The sequence below is a fragment of the Leptodactylus fuscus genome, chromosome 5, assembly GCF_031893055.1.
Source record: "Leptodactylus fuscus isolate aLepFus1 chromosome 5, aLepFus1.hap2, whole genome shotgun sequence".
In the NCBI taxonomy this organism is placed as follows: Eukaryota; Metazoa; Chordata; class Amphibia; order Anura; family Leptodactylidae; genus Leptodactylus; species Leptodactylus fuscus.
Window position 1 is genome coordinate 153,014,088 of NC_134269.1, and position 22,013 is coordinate 153,036,100.

At 40.4% G+C, this 22,013-nt stretch overlaps 1 protein-coding gene across 1 annotated transcript in view; it reads right to left on the reverse strand.

Annotated features, from left to right (window-relative positions):
- Positions 1 to 8,562, reverse strand: part of LRRIQ1 (leucine rich repeats and IQ motif containing 1) — a 98,301-nt gene extending 89,739 nt beyond the window's left edge. Inside the window, exons 1-6 of the mRNA XM_075274542.1 lie at positions 8,440 to 8,562; positions 6,500 to 6,629; positions 5,791 to 5,876; positions 4,466 to 4,574; positions 3,228 to 3,457; positions 94 to 168 (exon numbers count right to left, since the gene is read on the reverse strand). Of these exons, the coding sequence (XP_075130643.1) occupies positions 94 to 168; positions 3,228 to 3,457; positions 4,466 to 4,574; positions 5,791 to 5,876; positions 6,500 to 6,629; positions 8,440 to 8,562 (753 nt within the window). The remainder of the gene's footprint in view (positions 1 to 93; positions 169 to 3,227; positions 3,458 to 4,465; positions 4,575 to 5,790; positions 5,877 to 6,499; positions 6,630 to 8,439) is intronic.
- Between the last annotated feature and the right edge of the window lie 13,451 nt (positions 8,563 to 22,013).

Here is a 22,013-nt window from a genome sequence, read left to right on the forward strand (position 1 = left end):
TATAAACCCAGTGTATTTATATTCCAAAACATTAATCAGAAATGACGCATCCCTTCTATATCATAGAAATAAATATTGTGCAAAGTGATTTACCTGGTGATTCTTTAAGTCTTGTTCAAGTGCTTCTTTGTTTCTCTTTAGGTCGGACTCAAGTTTTTCTTGTTGTTCCTTCAAAAAAATTATTTAAAAAATTTGACATGTAAAATTATCATGTAACAAATATTACAGGTTCTAACAAAAAAATATTACAAGGCTCTAAAATCTTCAGCACACAAAACATGTACAGGACCAATGCTAGGAACCTAGGCCATGCTCATTCAAAAGATAATTGTACTTATGATATACATATTCTTAAATTCTGAATGGTAAAAACTCACATTAAATTAAGACAAGTGTAAAATCTCCTAGTACCAATAAAAACCTAAAGTATAGTATATCACATAAACCTCCATATTGTAAGCCGATGGCTGGTCAGGTAATGGAGGGGGTGTACATCTCGTCCAGACTACTCAGGTGGGTGAGATGAGAAAACTCCAGGAATTTTTGTTCTCAGCAGACAGCTTTCGTCTGCTGAGCATTTTGGTAAATCCTCAGTACGGGGCTGGATTTTTAGGAATGACAGGTAGGTTGGTAGTGGGACCTGTCATTCCACCCCCCTACAGTCCACACTTTGGGGATGTTCCGGCAGCAACTCAGCTGCAGAGAGTTTTGGAGCTGTGTCCTGAATGATTCTACTGGCTTTTGGATTTCTGTTATTCTAGGTGAGGTAACCTATTCTATGTTTAGTTAGAGCCTAGCCGGGCAGGTATTTATTTTGGTACTGTCTCCTTTTGTTGCTGCACTACCTTTTTTGAGTGAAAATAAACTCTACTTTTGTTTTGGACTAAAGAAACTAGATTTGTGTGTCTATGCCACCCCACCTAGCAACCCCAGACCCTGACAGTATATATATGCCCAAATAGCGATTGGACTATACAATAATACAGGTTGGTATGTACCAATCACGACACTGTTAATAATATCAAGAATAGATGACAATATTCTACAGGCTACTCCACATATGACTGAATATCTAGTGATGAATTAGTCCCACACTAAGGCCAGGTTCACACAGGTTTTTTTGGTCCAGAACCTGAGGCGGAGGCCGCACTCCAATCCAGATTAGGCCCAAATGAATGGGCCTAGTCGGAGTGACTATGTGACTCGGCCTGAAGAATGAGCATGAGCATGTTCTTTTTTCCGAGAGCCGGAACAAACTGCTCCCTGAAAAAATAAATGACCGGCTCCCATTGATTTCAATGGGAGCCGCCTTTTTGGTCAGGATTTTGAGGTGGATACGGCACCACTTTCAACAATAATCATTGGTCTCCAGTCTGCAATATGTAACAGGGCTCTGCTGCTTAGTAAACATTCTGATGTGCAATTCAAACAACCTATTTAAGTGGATCAGAAACAAGCCCATGTACTGCTTGCAAACAAACTGTAGTTCCTGTAACTACAGAAAGCAGACTATATAAAAAAAGGAAGCCTAGAAGAACAAAGTGCAGGTTCAAGCACCGAAGTACAGGTAATATTAGTAATATTATTGCCATTGGTCATCAAACTTAGTCAGATTCACACGACTTAGTAAAGCAAAGGTCAAGCAACTGTGTGAAATCCAAAAATCTAATGTGCTTGCTGAGGAGAGATTTCTAGCAGTACAAAGTTATAATTGTAGCATTTCACTATTTTATAATGTAGATGGTTTATCAATTCCATATAAATACATTAGAAAAAATTGTGGTAAGTGATATGTTACAGTGAAGTCTTAGCCTTAGAGTCTCTTTGTTAGGGTAAGTTCACACAGGGTTTTTTGGTCAGGATTTTGAGGCCGTATCCGCCTCAAAATCCTGACCAAAAAGACGGCTCCTATTGAAATCAATGAGAGCCTGTCAGTTCTTTTTTCCGGGAGTGGTTTGTTCTGGCTCCCGGAAAAAGAAGCGAGATGCTCATTCTTTCAGGCGGATTCGCCTCGCGACATCTGCCTGAATACACTCCCTCCCGACTAAGCCCATTTATTTGGGCCTAATACGGAGCGGAGTGTGCGACTGGATGCCGGTGCACTGGATGCTGGTAGTCGCAGTTACCCGTATTTTGGACAGGAACCTGAGGTGGCCCGTGTGAACTTACCCTTAGGTAAGCTGCAATAAGTCTATTCATTTTGGAAATATGTTGTAGATTTGGTGCATTTGTAAAGAAACAAATGTGTTGCAAAAATATCTTAAAGCTAAGTTCACACAGTGGAATTTTCACAATGGAATCTGCAACAAAAATTCTGCCTCCTGTTAATATCAATGCAAGGTAGACGCTTAATTACCTGCAACGTAGAAAATTCTGTCACAGACTCCACCTTGTGAACATCACCTAACTGATAGAAGTATAGGATATAGGGAAAAAACTGAGGGATAGTGATATATCATTTACTGCATGAGAGGCTATACCCAAACATCCAAGTTTTGAAGTATTCGTTTGCAACAAAGCAAAGAGTGGATCCAAAAGGAGGCAAAAGCATAAATCCTTCTTTTAAACTTCCTACATCTGTTAAATCCATTCCTGCACCAAAACTGCATTTTTGATCCCTGTCTGAATGCTGCTAGGACAATAAAAGCCTGAGTAATGGATCCCAAGCTGTTACAGAACAATAGGCAGATTGTCCTGTTATGTGTATCTACAAGGAAAGCTGTCAATCTGGGGGCGCAGGACTCAAAGTTTTTGGGAACACAATGACCAAACATTTACCGCATATCATGAGAATGGGTGTTAATTATGGGATCACCCATGTAGGATCTACATGTAGGATCACCCATGTAGGATCTCTTGGTCAGAGTGCTGAACACATAAAATGAGCATTTTTTGCTCCGGAGGACCTCTCCTGTCCTGTATTTCACTGAGAGCCCACTCATTTCACTGGGAACTATGTAACACTTAGTTTTTCCAGTGGAAGTGCTATAAAGAAAGGTCAGTATGACCCATGAATACTGGCAGATCTAGCAGTGGGACATATTGTGATCACCTTATTGACAAGTGGCCTTCTAACAAGTAGGGATTGTACAATTTAATTTCCTTCATAAATGAACCACAGCTCCACCTAACATATAAATAACAAAAAAATCTTTCTGCAACAGTATATAGTATATTCTCTTCAAGAATCTCATAGTACTGACTATCTCAAGCCTTTTCTAACTTACTTGCTGAAGGTTACTAAGGCTTAAAAGCTCTTTCTCAAATTCCTTCCTCCAATTTTCTCGCTTTTCATCTTGTTCTTTGATTTCTTTCTCTAGAACAGCTTTCTGAGCATTGAGTGCGACTTTATTTATTTCCTTTAACTGCTCTTGTTCTTGTTCCCACTGCTGAAGTTTCTGTCTACAACTTTTTTCGACCTCAAGGTAACAAAGGTTTATAACCTCATCAGGACCATCTGCAATAAAACACAATGCAGAGACAATGTAAAACAGTCAACATTCACAGCCAACCCCAATCTCTGTTCTAATCTTCCTCAAATAAATAAAATAAAGAAAAAATGCAGGATCTAAATATATATTGTAAAGAATTGCACAGAATTATATGCAAGCTGTATGTTAACATTTAGGAACCATCTCTATAATATACCGTATGGATCTGGTATAATAAAATGAGAGGTTTATCATTTTTGGAGGATGCTTTCTTTGGCACAATTTAAAAAGTTTTATGAAATAGGAAAACAATGGCTAAATTATTTCACAAACTGTGGTGCTGTGTCTTAAAGAGGACCTTTCACCACTTTTGGGCACATGCAGTGTTATATACTGCCAGAAAGCCGACAGTGCGCTGAATTCAGCGCACTGTCGGCTTTCCCGATCTGTGCCCGGTGTAAAGAGCTTACGGTGCCGGTACAGTAGTGCTCTATGGTCAGAAGGGCGTTTCTGACCATTAGCCAGAGACGTCCTTCTGCCTCGCGGCGCCAATCGCGCTGTACTGTGGAGCGGGGAGGAACGCCCCCTCCCTCTGCTCACACAGCTCGTCCATAGACGAGTATTATCAGGAGGGGGGGGGGGGGAGTTCCTCCCCGCTCCACAGCACAGCATGATAGGCGCCGCGAGGCAGAAGGACGTCTCTGGCTAATGGTCAGAAACGCCCTTGTGACCATAGAGCACTACGGTACCGGCACCGTAAGCTCTTTACACCGGGCACAGATCGGGAAAGCCGACAGTGCGCTGAATTCAGCGCACTGTCAGCTTTCCAGCAGTATATAACACTGCATGTGCCCAAAAGTGGTGAAAGGTCCTCTTTAAGTGTTCCCTGATCACCTGACTATATACATCTGGGCAGTCCACTCTTAATATGGGAAGTTTATTACAGCTGGATTATAGGTACATACATGACAGTCGCCTGGAATATGAATCCATCAGGTAATGGGTGCAGACATGGGAAATAAAATAACACATACCTAATTTATCTGCAAGGTTAGTATCTTCTTTGAAATTCCAGTTTTCAGTGTTAGTGTTACCACAACTGAGCAGATCTTTCCTGTCATCTTCTTCTATGTCAGCCAAAATCTAATCCAAGAAACAGGGCACAATAGGGAAAAGGAAAAGAAAGTGTTTTTGAAATTACAGCTAAAGAAAGACAAAAATATAAGCAATGTATTGTAATAATGGATGCCATGTATATGCACTTATACAGAACGCTAATTGTATAAAGACAAGACCTTAACAACAGATCACCAAATAGAATGCAGGGCAGTGATACAAATGGTCTATGAATAAGATAGTTGTTAGGGAATAGCAGACGATAATTCCCCAGAAGCTGCTGGTGAACCCTGGAGGGAGGGGCACAAGGGACAGTGAGCCCTAAGCTGAAGCCCTCCACTTGCCCTTCCTATTGCCAGACCCTATCCTAGATAATAGGCGACAACCACGAGGACAAACCCTCCCTGAATACGTGAAACACAAAACGCAGACAAGACGAACAACAACAAAGGGAGGTCAGCTAGCCAGGGTTCGGTAACAGGAAAGCGATGCAGTGCCAATCAGAGTCCAAAAGAATTGTCAGTAGGGAAAGCCAGAGGTCAAGGATTAGCGTATAAGTAATTTAACAGCAAGAGAAACCAGAAAGCAAGAGGCAATAACCGGCACCAGTGTGACTGTGAGCCAAGACTAAATAGGGGAGGAAGAACTCGCCCTGAACCTGATAGGAAGAAAAGCTGTCAATCACAGGCAAGCCAAAATCAAACCACTGAATAGACAGAGGGAACCAGGGCAGAAGACCAGTGTGGTTCAAATCCAATTACAGAACTAGAGCCGTGTTCACACAGTGCAACTAAAAACTTTAAGCAGATTATCAAACTGCACACGCCTCCTGCGCCGCAGCACGCGAGCAGAGGGCGGCGCAGAGGCCCGAACAGGCAGAGATGTTACAATAGTTGGTTAGGAAGGGCCTAAAAAAACTAAAGGAAAGGTTTTAGAATGCTAGGTAATGACACGGCTGCGATCCTTATGGCAGCTTGTCTGAATCACTTAAATAGGACAAACTTGCAATATCCAGCACAGCGGTTACTAAACAGTGCGCTGGTGTGTAGAGCAGTGTAAAGCAATGAATAGCGCCACAGCACAACTGCTGGTTGACTTGAGAACTGAAAGTCAGACACTGATGCTCTGATACTGATGGCCTATCCTAAGGATAGACAACCAATATTGGGAACCCAGAAAACTATTTAGTTCATACATAATAAGTACAGTAAGTATTACCAAAAAAAAATCGTATATAGCATACCCGTTTCTTGAACACCTCTGGTTCTTCACTATATTCAGATGCCAGTTGAGCAAAATAATCATCGCTGCGCTGATGTTTAGGTTGTACTATGTCAAACAAGGGAACAACATAACATTTAAGTAATGTAAACCTTATACACTGCAATCTCCATGCTTTCAATCCATATGAAAATGAGCTGTTTGATGTGCTCAGGGCAGAGCCGACTCTACCAGAACACCGTGTTTCATCTGTGATCGCCGTATGTCACAACTTGTTAAAATGTTTAACTTTTAATTATCTACAAATTTAAAAACTGTTATCCTTATGGGAATACCCATTTAAGGTCTGAATTTTAAACTTAAATATTATTATTAAATATCTTCGTAATGGCAAGATAACCCTGGTCACATGACTGAGATGTTCTGGAGGCTCTCTGTAAATAAACATAAACTTTACAATCATTGATAGAATAACATAAATCAGTGTTTTTCTATCACTTTATTTAGGCTGCTGAATTCAACGACAGAATCCACATAGCAATACCCAGTACAATAAATGATGGCCACAAATGCCCCTTACACAATCTTATTTATGGACCTCATAATTTGCCATGATGTCACTGTCAGAACAGCTATTCCTTATCCTCTTCCTACGCCACTGGTCGCTGCAGACCAGAAATAAAAGGAAAAAAATGATACAAAATGATTGAAACCTATGTAATAAACAGTACCTGGATAATATTCTCTTGTCCATGAGTCAGTAGAGTCCAGGTCTTGTAAGATCAGTTTCTCTGCATTTTCACTCCTTTGTTTAACGACTTGTAAAAACGAGAGAACGGATTCTGGAAATTCTTGTATAGCCTACAAGAGAAATGTGAACAAATAAATGACTGCAGATAAAAGCAAGTAAAAATAATCTGTCCCGATTATACTTCACTAGAGAGAAAATGGTAAAGAGGTTTGTACAGTTTATGTTCACCACGTCATACTTATGTTCACCATGGATATAGATGTCAAGAGTAGCCCACTATTTATATCTCTGAGATATTCCACTATATAACTATACATGCCTCTTTTGGCTTCCTTTGGGTAAATGGCAGCCTATGGATATGCTTGGCATATGCACCTTCAGCTTTTCTTATGCATGCGCCTAACGTGTTCACGTAGCATCATGTAAACTCAGCAAACATGTACTACTCATCATAACTTATATACACTATATTAATTCTCTATCAGCAATGTCCCTATGAATTAGTCATCTGTGTATGTGTACAGATCATTGTTCTCAATGTTTGGACCACATTGTAGTCCAATGATGTAAGAAGAGTGGTGGAACACATTCATAAATAACCATTTTATCAAATATTTGGTGAGATTGAATTACCGGTAAGTGGGCACTGCCCAGAGTGACTAAACTGAATGACCACACACACACACACACACACACACACACACACACACACACACACACACACACACACACGCACACACACACACCTAGTACCTGTAGTATGATGGTGCTCAAAAGAAAGATCCAAAATATAGAAAATCTTTTCAAATTAAAATATAGACAGATTATGAGATCTAACACCACAGGCGGCTTACACTGGCTTGTCTGTGTTACACCAGGCTTACACCACTGTTCGGGTTTCTGTTCTTTCCACTTGGGGATCCCACAGGACTTTTTCTCAGCATTTTTAAAGCGGAATGGGGAACAGAATCCATGAGCGGAGATCAGGCGCAGGTGTGAACCTAGCCTTACCTGTGGGCCACATCTTTATCAAACAAAGTAGGGATATTTGGCTTAAACACCATATCTGTCAGTGTATCTGTACTAACATAAATAAAGTGACACATCTGAACTACCTGCATCAGATGTGCGCTAGTATTGTTCCCTGGGGGCAGCAGTGGGCCACATTCATGAACAGGGGGCACTATTTGTCAAACAGCAAATATATTTCTTAAAGAAGTGCTGCATTTTTTACATCCTTATACATCAGCCATGCCTAATGTGTCGGGCCAAATACAATATGAATGTTATTTGTTACAAAGCTGACATCATTATAATAAACGTCACAACTTTCTGAACTATCAAAAAGTGACACCTATAGCTCACACTGGGGGAAAGTGTAACATTTGTTTGCACGTATATAATAATATTAGCCCAAACAATATCTGAATGTAGATATTTAAGGTAAAATGCGCCAATATTAAGCAATATTATACAGTTAGGGACAAGATGGAGAGTGTCTGGAACAATATACCTAATTATAATTACACATCTACTTCCAGTATGAATAGGACATATATTCAAGGAGCTGTCCGTGCAAGAGGAGCACTTGGGAAGTCTATTATACACTTAGGTCTATTATATAACAATATGAAAATATATGATAAATATGCCCCACTGAACTATAACTAGGCATTGATCATCAGGGCAGGCAGACATCTGCTGGTCTTATCGCCTATAGGAACCTGCGTACAGTCTCGCTTCGCAGAAAACTGACGTCTGATTGGTGTAACACTGACACGTGACACGTGTAAGAGCCGAGCCCGTCAGTGAGACAGCAGCTCGCGGAGTCAGGCGCACGGTCTCCTAGCAACAGATGAACACATTCTGCAGCCGCCCTGTAACCGGCTTCATTCCCGCTCCTAGCTGGGGCACTCTAACCTCTTCCTCGCCGCCTTCTGTGTAGCTCCCGTAGTCTTCCTCGGGCTCCTCCGCCGGTGACTCGCTGCCCGCGCTCTCTGACAAAGATAACTTACTAAGTTCAAGCTCGATGTCTTCCTCCATGTTTAGCATTAGGACGCCTCCGCTCACGTGATCATTTTGCATGAAGGGGGAGGTTCTTTGGCGACGTCACGGCTGGGTTGACTCTGTGAGATCGGATGGATTTGGGCTATGGGTAGTTGTACGTAGTGATCACAGAGACTGCAGACTAGTGATTGTTTCCTAGAGTGTCCCATAGCCAGTCCTCCAGGCAGAGAGCTATTGCCCCCAATCAGAAAGGACCCCTGTAAGGTGGTGACAGCTGGAAGAGGGCAAGATTTAGCTCCTCCCATTTCTACATTCACTCCGCCCATTTACATCAATTTTTCTTTGTGCCCCCACACAGTATAATGTTCCTACAGTCACCCGGACATTATATGACCCCACATTATAATGCTCCCCTCCAAATGCACCACTGTATGAAGTCCATCTCCTTGTGCTCCAGTTTCATCACAATTTCATCACATTGCGCCTACAGCTCCTGGGGCCATTCATTGCAACAGTGGACCGCTCCTGCTTCACCATTGTATTCATCTCATCTGTGTCCTCTCTGGGCGCAGATGGGTTGAATTTGGGACATACCGCCCACTGATCAGGACAGTGGGACAGGACCCGGAATCCGGGACTGTCCTGCAGAATTCTGGACGTTTGGGAGGTATTGTACTAGATCCTTAACCAAAGGTGTGTAACTGTTGCGTGTATTTGCTTCCAGATTCAAACAAAAGAGGTAAAAAACATCCATTTTTAATTCGAAGTTTTGCACCTATTTTCATGGTTCCCCAATACATTTCAGTGTATGGAGGAATCTGTGAAAATGTACAAAAATGGAATATGATCTATATTTTGACAGTCTCTGACAATGGACTGTCAAAATAATGGTAATGTGAATAGCCCTCATTCACTGACATTGAGTTTAATGCTGCCATGTGATGTAAAAAAAAAACGGACGTCACATGGCCATTATTCACTGTTGTGGCCTAATACTTTCCAGTAACTATGATCTACAGGATAGTATCATCAGTATCTGATCGATGGGTGTCCAACATCTGGATCTCACACTGATCAGCTGATACGACTGACTCTGGGCTCCCAACACTGTTATGGTGGTGCTGAGGATCTGCAGCTTTGCTGCCTTTGACTTCAATAGCAGAGCTTCTTCTTGCCGTAAGCTATGTATACAGTATCTGATGCTCAGAGGCAACCACATCAGTTGATTGGTTCAGCGTGCAAATGTTAAAGCCCACCGCTCATATACTGATTATTTAAGCTGTGGATAGGTCATCAGTATTTAATACTACAATTTAAAGGGCTGTTCTTATTTAGCGCATAGTATTCCTATACAAAAGTATTGCAGTGTATTGTACAAGTGATCAAACAATCACAGGTTAAAGTCACGTAGGTGAACTTAAAATGAAATAGCGTATTAAAGGATACCATATTTTTAATAAGTCACAATCCCTGAATCAAAACGTTGTATGTATCCCATACTGGAATCAATACAACTATTATTTGTCCTACAAACAAGCCCTCACTCAGCTCCATCAAAGTCAAAATATTGCTGAAAAAAAGCACACTTCTAGTTCTATAGGTAGGGGTGGGATAAAACTACTCACCGGTTCTACCTATCCATTGGGATACAGTGGGATTGTAGAACTAGAAAGAAGAGGAGCTCTGACTGATTCTGAAACTGGTACAGTAGTTAGCCATAGGATTCCTGCCCTACCACTTTCTGATTTGTTAGGCTACAGGCCAAATTAGAAGACCACTGATTGTAGTCAGTGATTGGAAATACTGTATGGGGGACTTTGGTGGGGTCCATTTTACTATACAGGGCAGTGGTGGGGCCAATATACTACAGGGGGTCATTATATTGTATGGGAGCAGTGATGGGTGCCATTATACTGTATGGGGGGCATTATGTTGTACAGCAGTGCCTGGGGCCATTGTATTGAGCAGGGGCAGTGATGTTGGCCTTTTTACTGTATGGGGCAGTGACAGGGCTTTTATACTATATATGGGCAGTGATGGAGCTCAGTATCCTGAAGGGGCATTAAAATGTGTGGGACATTAGAGGAAATATTAAATGGGTTATCCACCTTTGAAATATTGATGTCTTAACCTATCAATATTACACCTGCAGTTCCTGGACAGTGTAGTGACCAGTAATGTAAACATGTCAGGAACTGTGCTGTGCATTCACCGGCATCCGCCTCTCTATTACAGCGGATGCCGGGGAGTGTGGATGCCGGCACAGGTGAAGCCAGCAGCGGCAGGAGCGATCCGCCTTGCTATTACAGCGGATGCCGGGTCTGTATCACATTGTGAAGGCTGTACATCCGATGCCTAGTGCATCGGCAGCACACACGCAGGGCCAGCGCCATAGAAGCGACGACTTCTCGCCGCTGGCTTTGCATATGTAACCCCGCCCACCAATGGCGCAACAAAGCCGGAAGACAGAAGAATTTGCTGCAGCGAAGACTAGCGAGTATGCGACGTGGGACAACCCCTTTAATGTAATAATTCATATTGCGGGACAGGTGGTATAGTGGGGGGCTCCAAAGGGGATGTAACCTGAACATTTTAACAACGCACTGCCTGGCCAAGTCTTCAGAAAGTTTTGTGGCATGCTGTATCCGCCATTCTTCCAACCACCTAAAATACTGCATAGCATGTTTCCTGTGTTTCCATCCTCACAGAAACTGTTCTTAAAAATCTGAATCCCCCTCCTGAATAAAGTGTTAAAATTATTTATGTAAATTTGATATTTCTGTAGTTGCACTGACTGACCTGTGATTTTTATCTTACAGTGAACACTGTAAAAATGAAACCCATAAAATGAGTTCTGGGAATAAATTGAGTCCCCCTGCCTCCATGCCTTACGACCTTTGCTGTCACCACTACTCACCTGTTAAATCTTACGCCACTCCATTACCAAATGCCACATATATGAATATGCAACAGCATGAAAGCAAGACAACAGCAGATTCTTCTCCAGGGCTATCAATGTGCTGAAACCATTTCAAATAAATGTCCACTAGGGGTCAGTGTTACATTTTTGTTTTTCTTCACTATTGCTTGCATACAGAGAACAGATACTAAAATGTTAAAAGTACTTATTTCTGAAAGTTTGGATTCTGTATATTTGTACATATTCGATTACATTTTGTGCAAATCAACCCCATTAGCCTTGTTTACATAGTACAGTTACAATGTAGTCTTGTTGACCTTTCTCATCCCCTGCTTGGACTTGGTGGACATGTCTTTTTTCAACTGTACTAACTGTATAATGATGCTGAGTTTATTTATCCATAACTAATTTCAGTATATATAAAGAAAGTGTAAGGGTATGTCCTCATTCACACAACAGTGCTGTGCACTGAAAAAAGTACAGCTGAAGATAATCCATTTTCATGGATCCCTCATAGAGATCTGAGAAATAGCAGGTTCTATGCTTTCTCAGATCATTCGCACGGACTGATAATACAATTTTTGTGTGAATAGATCTATTAAAGTCTACAAGTCTGTGTACTGGCCGGGAAAAAAAAAAAGTCAGCACATAGCTGTGGAATCTTGTCGTGTGAATGACCCCTAAGTCTACATGAGGTGGATTTTTTCTACCGCCATTTGGGCTGCAGATCAGATCTTGCTGCAGATTTCACCCTAAATATTGCACAAATTAATAATCCAATAATAATTAATATTATTCTTGTCTCAATATGCACCTTTATATTTGTGTCTAATTTAAAAATGGGCTTATTGACTTTCTTTGTGTTGTCATACATTCATGACTACATGTACCTTTCTGAGAAGTCTATTATATCTTACATCCCTGCCATGAGCTTTCTCACTGGCTAAAATGGTGACATTATTCTGTTATTTTGATGGTCTGTTGTAATGGACCATGAAACTATAGGTCATGTACTCGTTTTGTGCATTTTGACAGATCTCTTAAAACACTTAAATGTATAGGGAATCTGTAAAAATGGGTGACACTCAGGTGCAAGATGGCCATGAAAAATGGACATTTTTGATGGACATTTTGCACCTCTGTCATCTTATAGTCAGTGTGGTGTAGAGGTATACCTTTTTTCATCTAATTTGCTATTTCCTTTTCAACTTCTTTTTAACTTCATGAATGTGTTTAAATCCTGACGAAGCAGAAAGCCCACTGTTCATTCCACTTTCAGACTTAGCCCTCGTTCACATCAGCATTTGGAGTCCACATGAGGACCCCCCTGAACGTAATACCAAGCGCAAGTGCAAGCGCTGGTGCAGTAAAAGCCCATGGACCCCATAGACTATAATGAGGTCCGTGTGCTTACCACCAGATCTACGCTGGGATCTTGCGGACAGGAAAGTAGTTCACCATGGGGTCCGTGTGCTTTCACTGCAAACCGCTTGCCAATGCGTTTGGTAGTCTGTTTGGGGAGTCCCCATGCAGACTAACCCGAACGGATTACTGACGCAGATGTGAATGAGGTCTAAGGCTTCACACTGTGTTTTTCATTGTGTTTTTGCTGCATTATTCTCTGCATTTTTCCCCTTATTAAGGCCCTACTTATCAAACTGCACCTAAAAAACACAGCGTTTTTCATTGTTATTCTCTGTGGTTTTTCCCTTATCAAGGCTAAGGCCCCACGCAGTGAATCGCTGCAAAAAAAAAATGCTGCAGAAAAGACTGCGACGGCATTGCATTTTTTTTTTCATTGCAGAGTTGTCCTCTGTGGACTTTCTGCCTGTCTTATAACTATACAGAAAACATCAGCGTGTCTGTAGGTATAATTGACACAATGCGATTTACAAAAACGCAATGGTTATTGAAATCGCAGTATATCCACCAGATATTTTTCTGCATTGTGTGGATGGGATCAGAATCCCATCCACTTTGCAGGGACTGTAAAATACTGCGGTTTTTGCTACAGTTTTCATAATCACTTTAGTGGTGACAGTCTTGATAAGTTGCCAGTGGATACAAACATAAGTACAGAACTTTCTTTGGCCTGACACTTGTCAGAAACGTGACCACGATTTCCTTATTGTGGCCGTGTTATCTTCTCATGCATGTTAGTGTCCCTGTCTGATAACCTGGAATCAATATGGAAATCATGGCTGTGCTTCTAACAAGTCTCAATTCTTAAAAAGGTCCTTCAATCATAGTCGTATCCATTTAGATACTATCAAGACAAAGATAGTTAGAGAAAATCTTTTTTCATACTTGCAGAATTGTTTAACTTTTAATTGTCTAAAGAGTTAAATAAGGTAGTGTTTGTGGGGAAAAAAAACCATTAACCAAAAGTATAAAACCATCAGCCTCAACAATGAATATGTTTTGTTATTATAATTCACAACCAGTGTTCCCTTTCTCATATTACAGGATCGAGTGATCATTTTTTATCAGCTGCTTAAAACTCTGCCATCAGCAAGTTGTGTCTACTCCGATTAGCCACAGCGCGTGCATCTGGACTGGTGTCAGTGAGAAAGGTGTTAAGATCTTTTGTTGAAGCGGGATGAATCCAGACAAAGTCCAGACAGATTCAACAAGCAGAGTTATATCAAAGCTTAAGTGCTGAATGGCAAATCCATTCTCAAATAGCAGATATTTGGATAGCATGCCTGTTTATATTACCAGCCTTCCCCTACTAACTCATGTGTGGGTACTGCAAAGATGACTTTCAGCGTATACATTAATGTATTATGCCAAATAATGTTATCCTGTCATAGGAGCCAGGTTGTTTAGGTCTGATGACAATGACTTTATTAATATAATAAAAACGTACACAATGTAACTATTCTAGTGTTTATCCTTTCATATAGCAGTTGTATAGTTTACTCCAAGAGAATGGGAAATCAACTGTAACACGGGCACTACATAGTCTGCTTCTTGTATACTGTGCAGATATCAGCTGATCAGTGAGGGTGCCAGACCGACACGATCCGATATAATAATAATATAATAATACATTTTATTTATATAGCACCAACTTATTCCACAGCACTGTACAATTTGTAGGGTTCAAATACAGACAGATACATAACAAAAAACGTCATTTCACACAATGGGACTGAGGGCCCTGCTCACAAGAGCTTACAATCTATGAGGTAGAGGGGGTGACACAAGAGGTAGATATTGATGATCTATCCTAAGAAAGGCCATCAATTTGAATTCATGGATTACCTTTTTACAGAGAATGTTCAAACAAATGTTTTTTTTTTTTTTTTTTTTAAATATGAGGTCGGGGAAGGTGAAATAAATCTTAACCCATACTCACCTGTCTGTGGCCACAGAAAAGGACATGGGATGTGCAGGTAGGTTAAAAGGTATGGTTAAAATAAGTGGTACCGTGCTGTGGCTATTTACGCAGGGTGAAATAAGTGGCACTGTGCAATGGTTATGCATGTATGGTAAAAGAATTAGTACTATGCAATGACTGTGCAGGTAAAACGAAGTGGTACTGTGCAGTGGCAATGTATGTAGGGAAAAGGAAGTGGTACAATTCTGTATATAGGATAATAGATGAATAGGATATTCATAAGCAAACACGAACAGACACATACACACATGCATACACTTACCTTTACAAGGTCTCTATCTTCCCTCTGCTGTCCTGCAGAAGCTTGAGGATAACTGAACTTTAAAAGGGCTATCTAGGATTTTTTATGGACTATCCCTAGGGAGCTGAGCTACATTAACAGTGCCCAGAAATATAGTGTACATGTTATGTGCTCCCAGCTCCATGCACTGTATAGTATAAGGTCAAAAGCAACCCTGAATCCATGCACGGCCTGCCTGACAGCCCCCAACTGATCAGATTGTTATTTAAGGATAGGCCATAAAAAAAATCCTGGGCAACCCCTTTCAAAATCCTTGTACAGATCCTGCATATACAGTCCTATGAAAAAGTTTGGGCACCCCTATTAATCTTAATCATTTTTAGTTCTAAATATTTTGGTGTTTATAACAGCCATTTCAGTTTGATATATCTAATAACTGATGGACACAGTAATATTTCAGGATTGAAATGAGGTTTATTGTACTAACAGAAAATGTGCAATATGCATTAAACCAAAATTTGACCGGTGCAAAAGTATGGGCACCTCAACAGAAAAGTGACATTAATATTTAGTAGATCCTCCTTTTGCAAAGATAACAGCCTCTAGTCGCTTCCTGTAGATTTTAATCAGTTCCTGGATCCTGGATAAAGGTATTTTGGACAAACAATTCAAGTTCAGTTAAGTTAGATGGTCGCCGAGCATGGACAGCCCGCTTCAAATCATCCCACTGATGTTCAATGATATTCAGGTCTGGGGACTGGGATGGCCATTCCAGAACATTGTAATTGTTCCTCTGCATGAATGCCTGAGGATTTGGAGCGGTGTTTTAGATCATTGTCTTGCTGAAATATCCATCCCCGGCGTAACTTCAACTTCGTCCCTGATTCTTGAACATTATTCTCAAGAATCTGCTGATACTGAGTGGAATCCATGCGACTCTCAACTTTAACAAGATTCCCGATGCCGGCATTGGCCACACAGCCCCAAAGCATGATGGAACCTCCACCAAATTTTACAGTGGGTAGCATGTGTTTTTCTTGGAGTGCTGTTTCTTTTTGGACGCCATGCATAACGCCTTTTTTTATAACCAAACAACTCAATTTTTGTTTCCAAAATGAAGCTGCCTTGTCCAAATGTGCTTTTTCATACCTCAGGCAACTCTATTTGTGGCGTACGTGCAGAAACGGCTTCTTTCTCATCACTCTCCCATACAGCTTCTATTTGTGCAAAGTGCGCTGTATAGTTGACCGATGCACAGTGACACCATCTGCAGCAAGATGATGCTGCAGCTCTTTGGAGGTGGTCTGTGGATTGTCCTTGACTGTTCTCACCATTCTTCTTCTCTGCCTTTCTGATATTTTTCTTGGCCTGCCACTTCTGGGCTTAACAAGAACTGTCCCTGTGGTCTTCCATTTCCTTACTATGTTCCTCACAGTGGAAACTGACAGGTTAAATCTCTGAGACAACTTTTTGTATCCTTCCCCTGAACAACTATGTTGAACAATCTTTGTTTTCAGATCATTTGAGAGTTGTTTTGAGTAGCCCATGATGCCACTCTTCAGAGGAGATTCAAATAGGAGATCAACTTGCAATTGGCCACCTTAAATACCTTTTCTTATGATTGGATACATCTGGCTATGAAGTTCAAAGCTCACTGAGGTTACAAAACCAATTTTGTGCTTCAGTAAGTCAGTAAAAAGTAGTTAGGGGAATTCAAATCAATAAAATGATAAGGGTGCCCATACTTTTGCACCGGTCAAATTTTGGTTTAATGCATATTGCACATTTTCTGTTAGTACAATAAACCTCATTTCAATCCTGAAATATTACTGTGTCCATCAGTTATTAGATATATCAAACTGAAATGGCTGTTGCAAACACCAAAAAATGATTAAGATTAATAGGGGTGCCCAAACTTTTTCATAGGACTGTATATGTGTCAGAAACTGACACACACTTATGCAGAGGTGCATATTCCTGGCTAACTATATAGGGCTAAATTAAAATTGATGGATGGATGAATTCTGAAACCACATATACTATAATCCACTATTAGGAAAAATCCAAGGAAGAGCCGGGTCAAACACAGGTAGTAACGACAGTCAATATCAGTGTCTGTATGTAACCAAACCTCCACACTATGTTAAATTTGGGAGCAAATGACTGGCAGAAGACTGTCCCACACGTGAGATAGTATGGGTATTCCAGGCAGACTGCTTAGCAATGTAGCTCAGCAAAAGAATGAAAAAGTAAAAAACTATTTTGCTGCAGCAATAGTGTCAGAGCGATATATGAAATAGAGCACATGCACCCTGCTGCTCCATATACAAGGATCTATATACAGCTTAATCATTCAGATGTAGAAGCGGGGTGCCAGCTATTACTGCAGCCAAACCTCCCATAGGAAAGGCAGGGATGGTTTATTATTGTACTTGCCTTACCGATCGCTGTGAACTTAGCTACAGTGGCGGCCAAAGAAAATATACCACCAGTGGATTTTGTCATATGTATGTGATGCGTATAAATTGAGTCCCTGCAGCTGATATGTATACCTCCTACCATGAAATCAACTGAAAAATGTACGAAATGTACATGTACAAAATTGCTGAATACTCGTCATCCAGGAGAGAAGAGGATAGAAATGGAAAAAGACAAGAAATAATTTTCGCTACGATCATTACATTTTGTGAAGTGGTGCGTTTTTTTGGCCGCCACTGTATTTCCTGATACAGTCCTATGAAAAAGTTTGGGCACCCCTATTAATCTTAATCATTTTTTGTTCTAAATATTTTGGTGTTTGCAACAGCCATTTCAGTTTGATATATCTAATAACTGATGGACACAGTAATATTTCAGGATTGAAATGAGGTTTATTGTACTAACAGAAAATGTGCAATATGCATTAAACCAAAATTTGACCGGTGCAAAAGTATGGGCACCCTTATCATTTTATTGATTTGAATTCCCCTAACTACTTTTTACTGACTTACTGAAGCACAAAATTGGTTTTGTAACCTCAGTGAGCTTTGAACTTCATAGCCAGATGTATCCAATCATAAGAAAAGGTATTTAAGGTGGCCAATTGCAAGTTGATCTCCTATTTGAATCTCCTCTGAAGAGTGGCATCATGGGCTACTCAAAACAACTCTCAAATGATCTGAAAACACAGATTGTTCAACATAGTTGTTCAGGGGAAGGATACAAAAAGTTGTCTCAGAGATTTAACCTGTCAGTTTCCACTGTGAGGAACATAGTAAGGAAATGGAAGACCACAGGGACAGTTCTTGTTAAGCCCAGAAGTGGCAGGCCAAGAAAAATATCAGAAAGGCAGAGAAGAAGAATGGTGAGAACAGTCAAGGACAATCCACAGACCACCTCCAAAGAGCTGCAGCATCATCTTGCTGCAGATGGTGTCACTGTGCATCGGTCAACAATACAGCACACTTTGCACAAGGAAAAGCTGTATGGGAGAGTGATGAGAAAGAAGCCGTTTCTGCACGTACGCCACAAATAGAGTTGCCTGAGGTATGAAAAAGCACATTTGGACAAGGCAGCTTCATTTTGGAAACAAAAATTGAGTTGTTTGGTTATAAAAAAAAGGCGTTATGCATGGCGTCCAAAAAGAAACAGCATTCCAAGAAAAACACATGCTACCCACTGTAAAATTTGGTGGAGGTTCCATCATGCTTTGGGGCTGTGTGGCCAATGCCGGCATCGGGAATCTTGTTAAAGTTGAGAGTCGCATGGATTCCACTCAGTATCAGCAGATTCTTGAGAATAATGTTCAAGAATCAGTGACGAAGTTGAAGTTACGCCGGGGATGGATATTTCAGCAAGACAATGATCCAAAACACCGCTCCAAATCCTCAGGCATTCATGCAGAGGAACAATTACAATGTTCTGGAATGGCCATCCCAGTCCCCAGACCTGAATATCATTGAACATCTGTGGGATGATTTGAAGCGGGCTGTCCATGCTCGGCGACCATCTAACTTAACTGAACTTGAATTGTTTGTCCAAAATACCTTTATCCAGGATCCAGGAACTGATTAAAAGCTACAGGAAGCGACTAGAGGCTGTTATCTTTGCAAAAGGAGGATCTACTAAATATTAATGTCACTTTTCTGTTGAGTTGCCCATACTTTTGCACCGGTCAAATTTTGGTTTAATGCATATTGCGCATTTTCTGTTAGTACAATAAACCTCATTTCAATCCTGAAATATTACTGTGTCCATCAGTTATTAGATATATCAAACTGAAATGGCTGTTATAAACACCAAAATATTTAGAACTAAAAATGATTAAGATTAATAGGGGTGCCCAAACTTTTTCATAGGACTGTATATAGCACCCCTTAATGGGTATCATTGTCATAAAATATTCCGTTTTATTCCGTTCACCATTTTAAATATTATGGTGATTTGATGTACATATCTTGGATATGAGCAATTCATGAAATGAGTAATGATGTGTTGTATATTGTATTCATCTTTATTCTGGCTAGCATTGCATGTTACTACAGTAGTGCATGTATATTCACATTCATGGTTTGTTGGCTCCTTCCAAACAAGAAATGTTGACATTTGCAGATTTATTGCTTCTTAAGCATTTTATGTCTGTTTTCTCATTACATGCTCTTTTTATCCCCTTTTTTGTCTGACCTTTGCATGTTTAAAGTGTAGACACTGCAAGACAAAACCTGTAGCAAGAGACAGCAAAGTAATTTACAGTTACAGACGCCAATAATCGTGCGGATTAGAACTGTATACTATTGCACTAGGTTACTTGAGGCGAAAAAAATACACAAGAAACATAGTGCATTTTATTAGTAAGTGTTTAATGGATGAATTAATGAATCCTGAATAGACAGTATATAGTTTAATGGAGTAAAATGAGAGCTTTACTTGTTGTAGTCTACATTTCCTAATCCATTGCTATGAATGAACACATTTTTATGGAATTTTGAAAACTGGAAAAAAAAATATTATCAGCTTTTTCCAATGTGAAGCCCTGTTATGCTTTGTTTCCTTGACCTGAAAACTGGCCCAGCTAAGGCTTAGTTCACACTTCCACCTGGTCTCCACTCGGGGACTTTTCTCTCTGCATTTTTCCACCCTTTTCAGGCAGAAACCCCGCAGACCCCATTATACAGTCTGCAGTCTACGGGGTCTGCAGGTTTCCTAACTACTTTTTTAAGCAGATTAAGTTTACATTCGTGGGGCCCCAAGTGGACCCCATAAATGGAAACCCGAACGCAGGTGTGAACCTAATTTAAATCATAAGATTAGTTTTATTTTGCATCTATTGTATGTGCAATTAGTGGCATATGCCCCATAGGAGCTTATAAAAAAATAAATACATATACCCTGTTCTAGACTTTTTTAACTTGATGCCTCTAGATGGAATAATGCAGCCTGCTGTACTACTCTGTGCAGCAAGAAACAGAAACAGATGCTGCCTAAAGGAGGCTCATATAGTCTCTGTCAGATGATGATTGAGACCTATTGGTGGATTTAGCATATGGAATGGGAGTCTTTTATATATATATATATATATATATATATATATATATATATATATATATATATAATACATATATATATATATATATATATATATAGTGATAAGGTGACAAGCAAGGTACTAGAGGCTCACTATACAGTCCTATGAAAAAGTTTGGGCACCCCTATTAATCTTAATCATTTTTAGTTCTAAATATTTTGGTGTTTGCAACAGCCATTTCAGTTTGATATATCTAATAACTGATGGACACAGTAATATTTCAGGATTGAAATGAGTTTTATTGTACTAACAGAAAATGCGCAATATGCATTAAACCAAAATTTGACCGGTGCAAAAGTATGGGCACCCTTATCATTTTATTGATTTGAATACTCCTAACTACTTTTTACTGACTTACTGAAGCACAAAATTGGTTTTGTAACCTCAGTGAGCTTTGAACTTCATAGCCAGGTGTATCCAATCATGAGAAAAGGTATTTAAGGTGGCCAATTGCAAGTTGTTCTACTATTTGAATCTCCTCTGAAGAGTGGCATCATGGGCTACTCAAAACAACTCTCAAATGATCTGAAAACAAAGATTGTTCAACATAGTTGTTCAGCGGAAGGATACAAAAAGCTGTCTCAGAGATTTAACCTGTCAGTTTCCACTGTGAGGAACATAGTAAGGAAATGGAAGACCACAGGGACAGTTCTTGTTAAGCCCAGAAGTGGCAGGCCAAGAAAAATATCAGAAAGGCAGAGAAGAAGAATGGTGAGAACAGTCAAGGACAATCCACAGACCACCTCCAAAGAGCTGCAGCATCATCTTGCTGCAGATGGTGTCACTGTGCATCGGTTAACTATACAGCGCACTTTGCACAAATAGAAGCTGTATGGGAGAGTGATGAGAAAGAAGCCGTTTCTGCACGTACGCCACAAATAGAGTTGCCTGAGGTATGAAAAAGCACATTTGGACAAGGCAGCTTCATTTTGGAAACAAAAATTGAGTTGTTTGGTTATAAAAAAAGGCGTTATGCATGGCGTCCAAAAAGAAACAGCATTCCAAGAAAAACACATGCTACCCACTGTAAAATTCGGTAGAGGTTCCATCATGCTTTGGGGCTGTGTGGCCAATGCCGGCATCGGGAATCTTGTTAAAGTTGAGGGTCGCATGGATTCCACTCAGTATCAGCAGATTCTTGAGAATAATGTTCAAGAATCAGTGACGAAGTTGAAGTTACGCCGGGGATGGATATTTCAGCAAGACAATGATCCAAAACACCTCTCCAAATCCTCAGGCATTCATGCAGAGGAACAATTACAATGTTCTGGAATGGCCATCCCAGTCCCCAGACCTGAATATCATTGAAAATCTGTGGGATGATTTGAAGCGGGCTGTCCATGCTCGGCGACCATCTAAC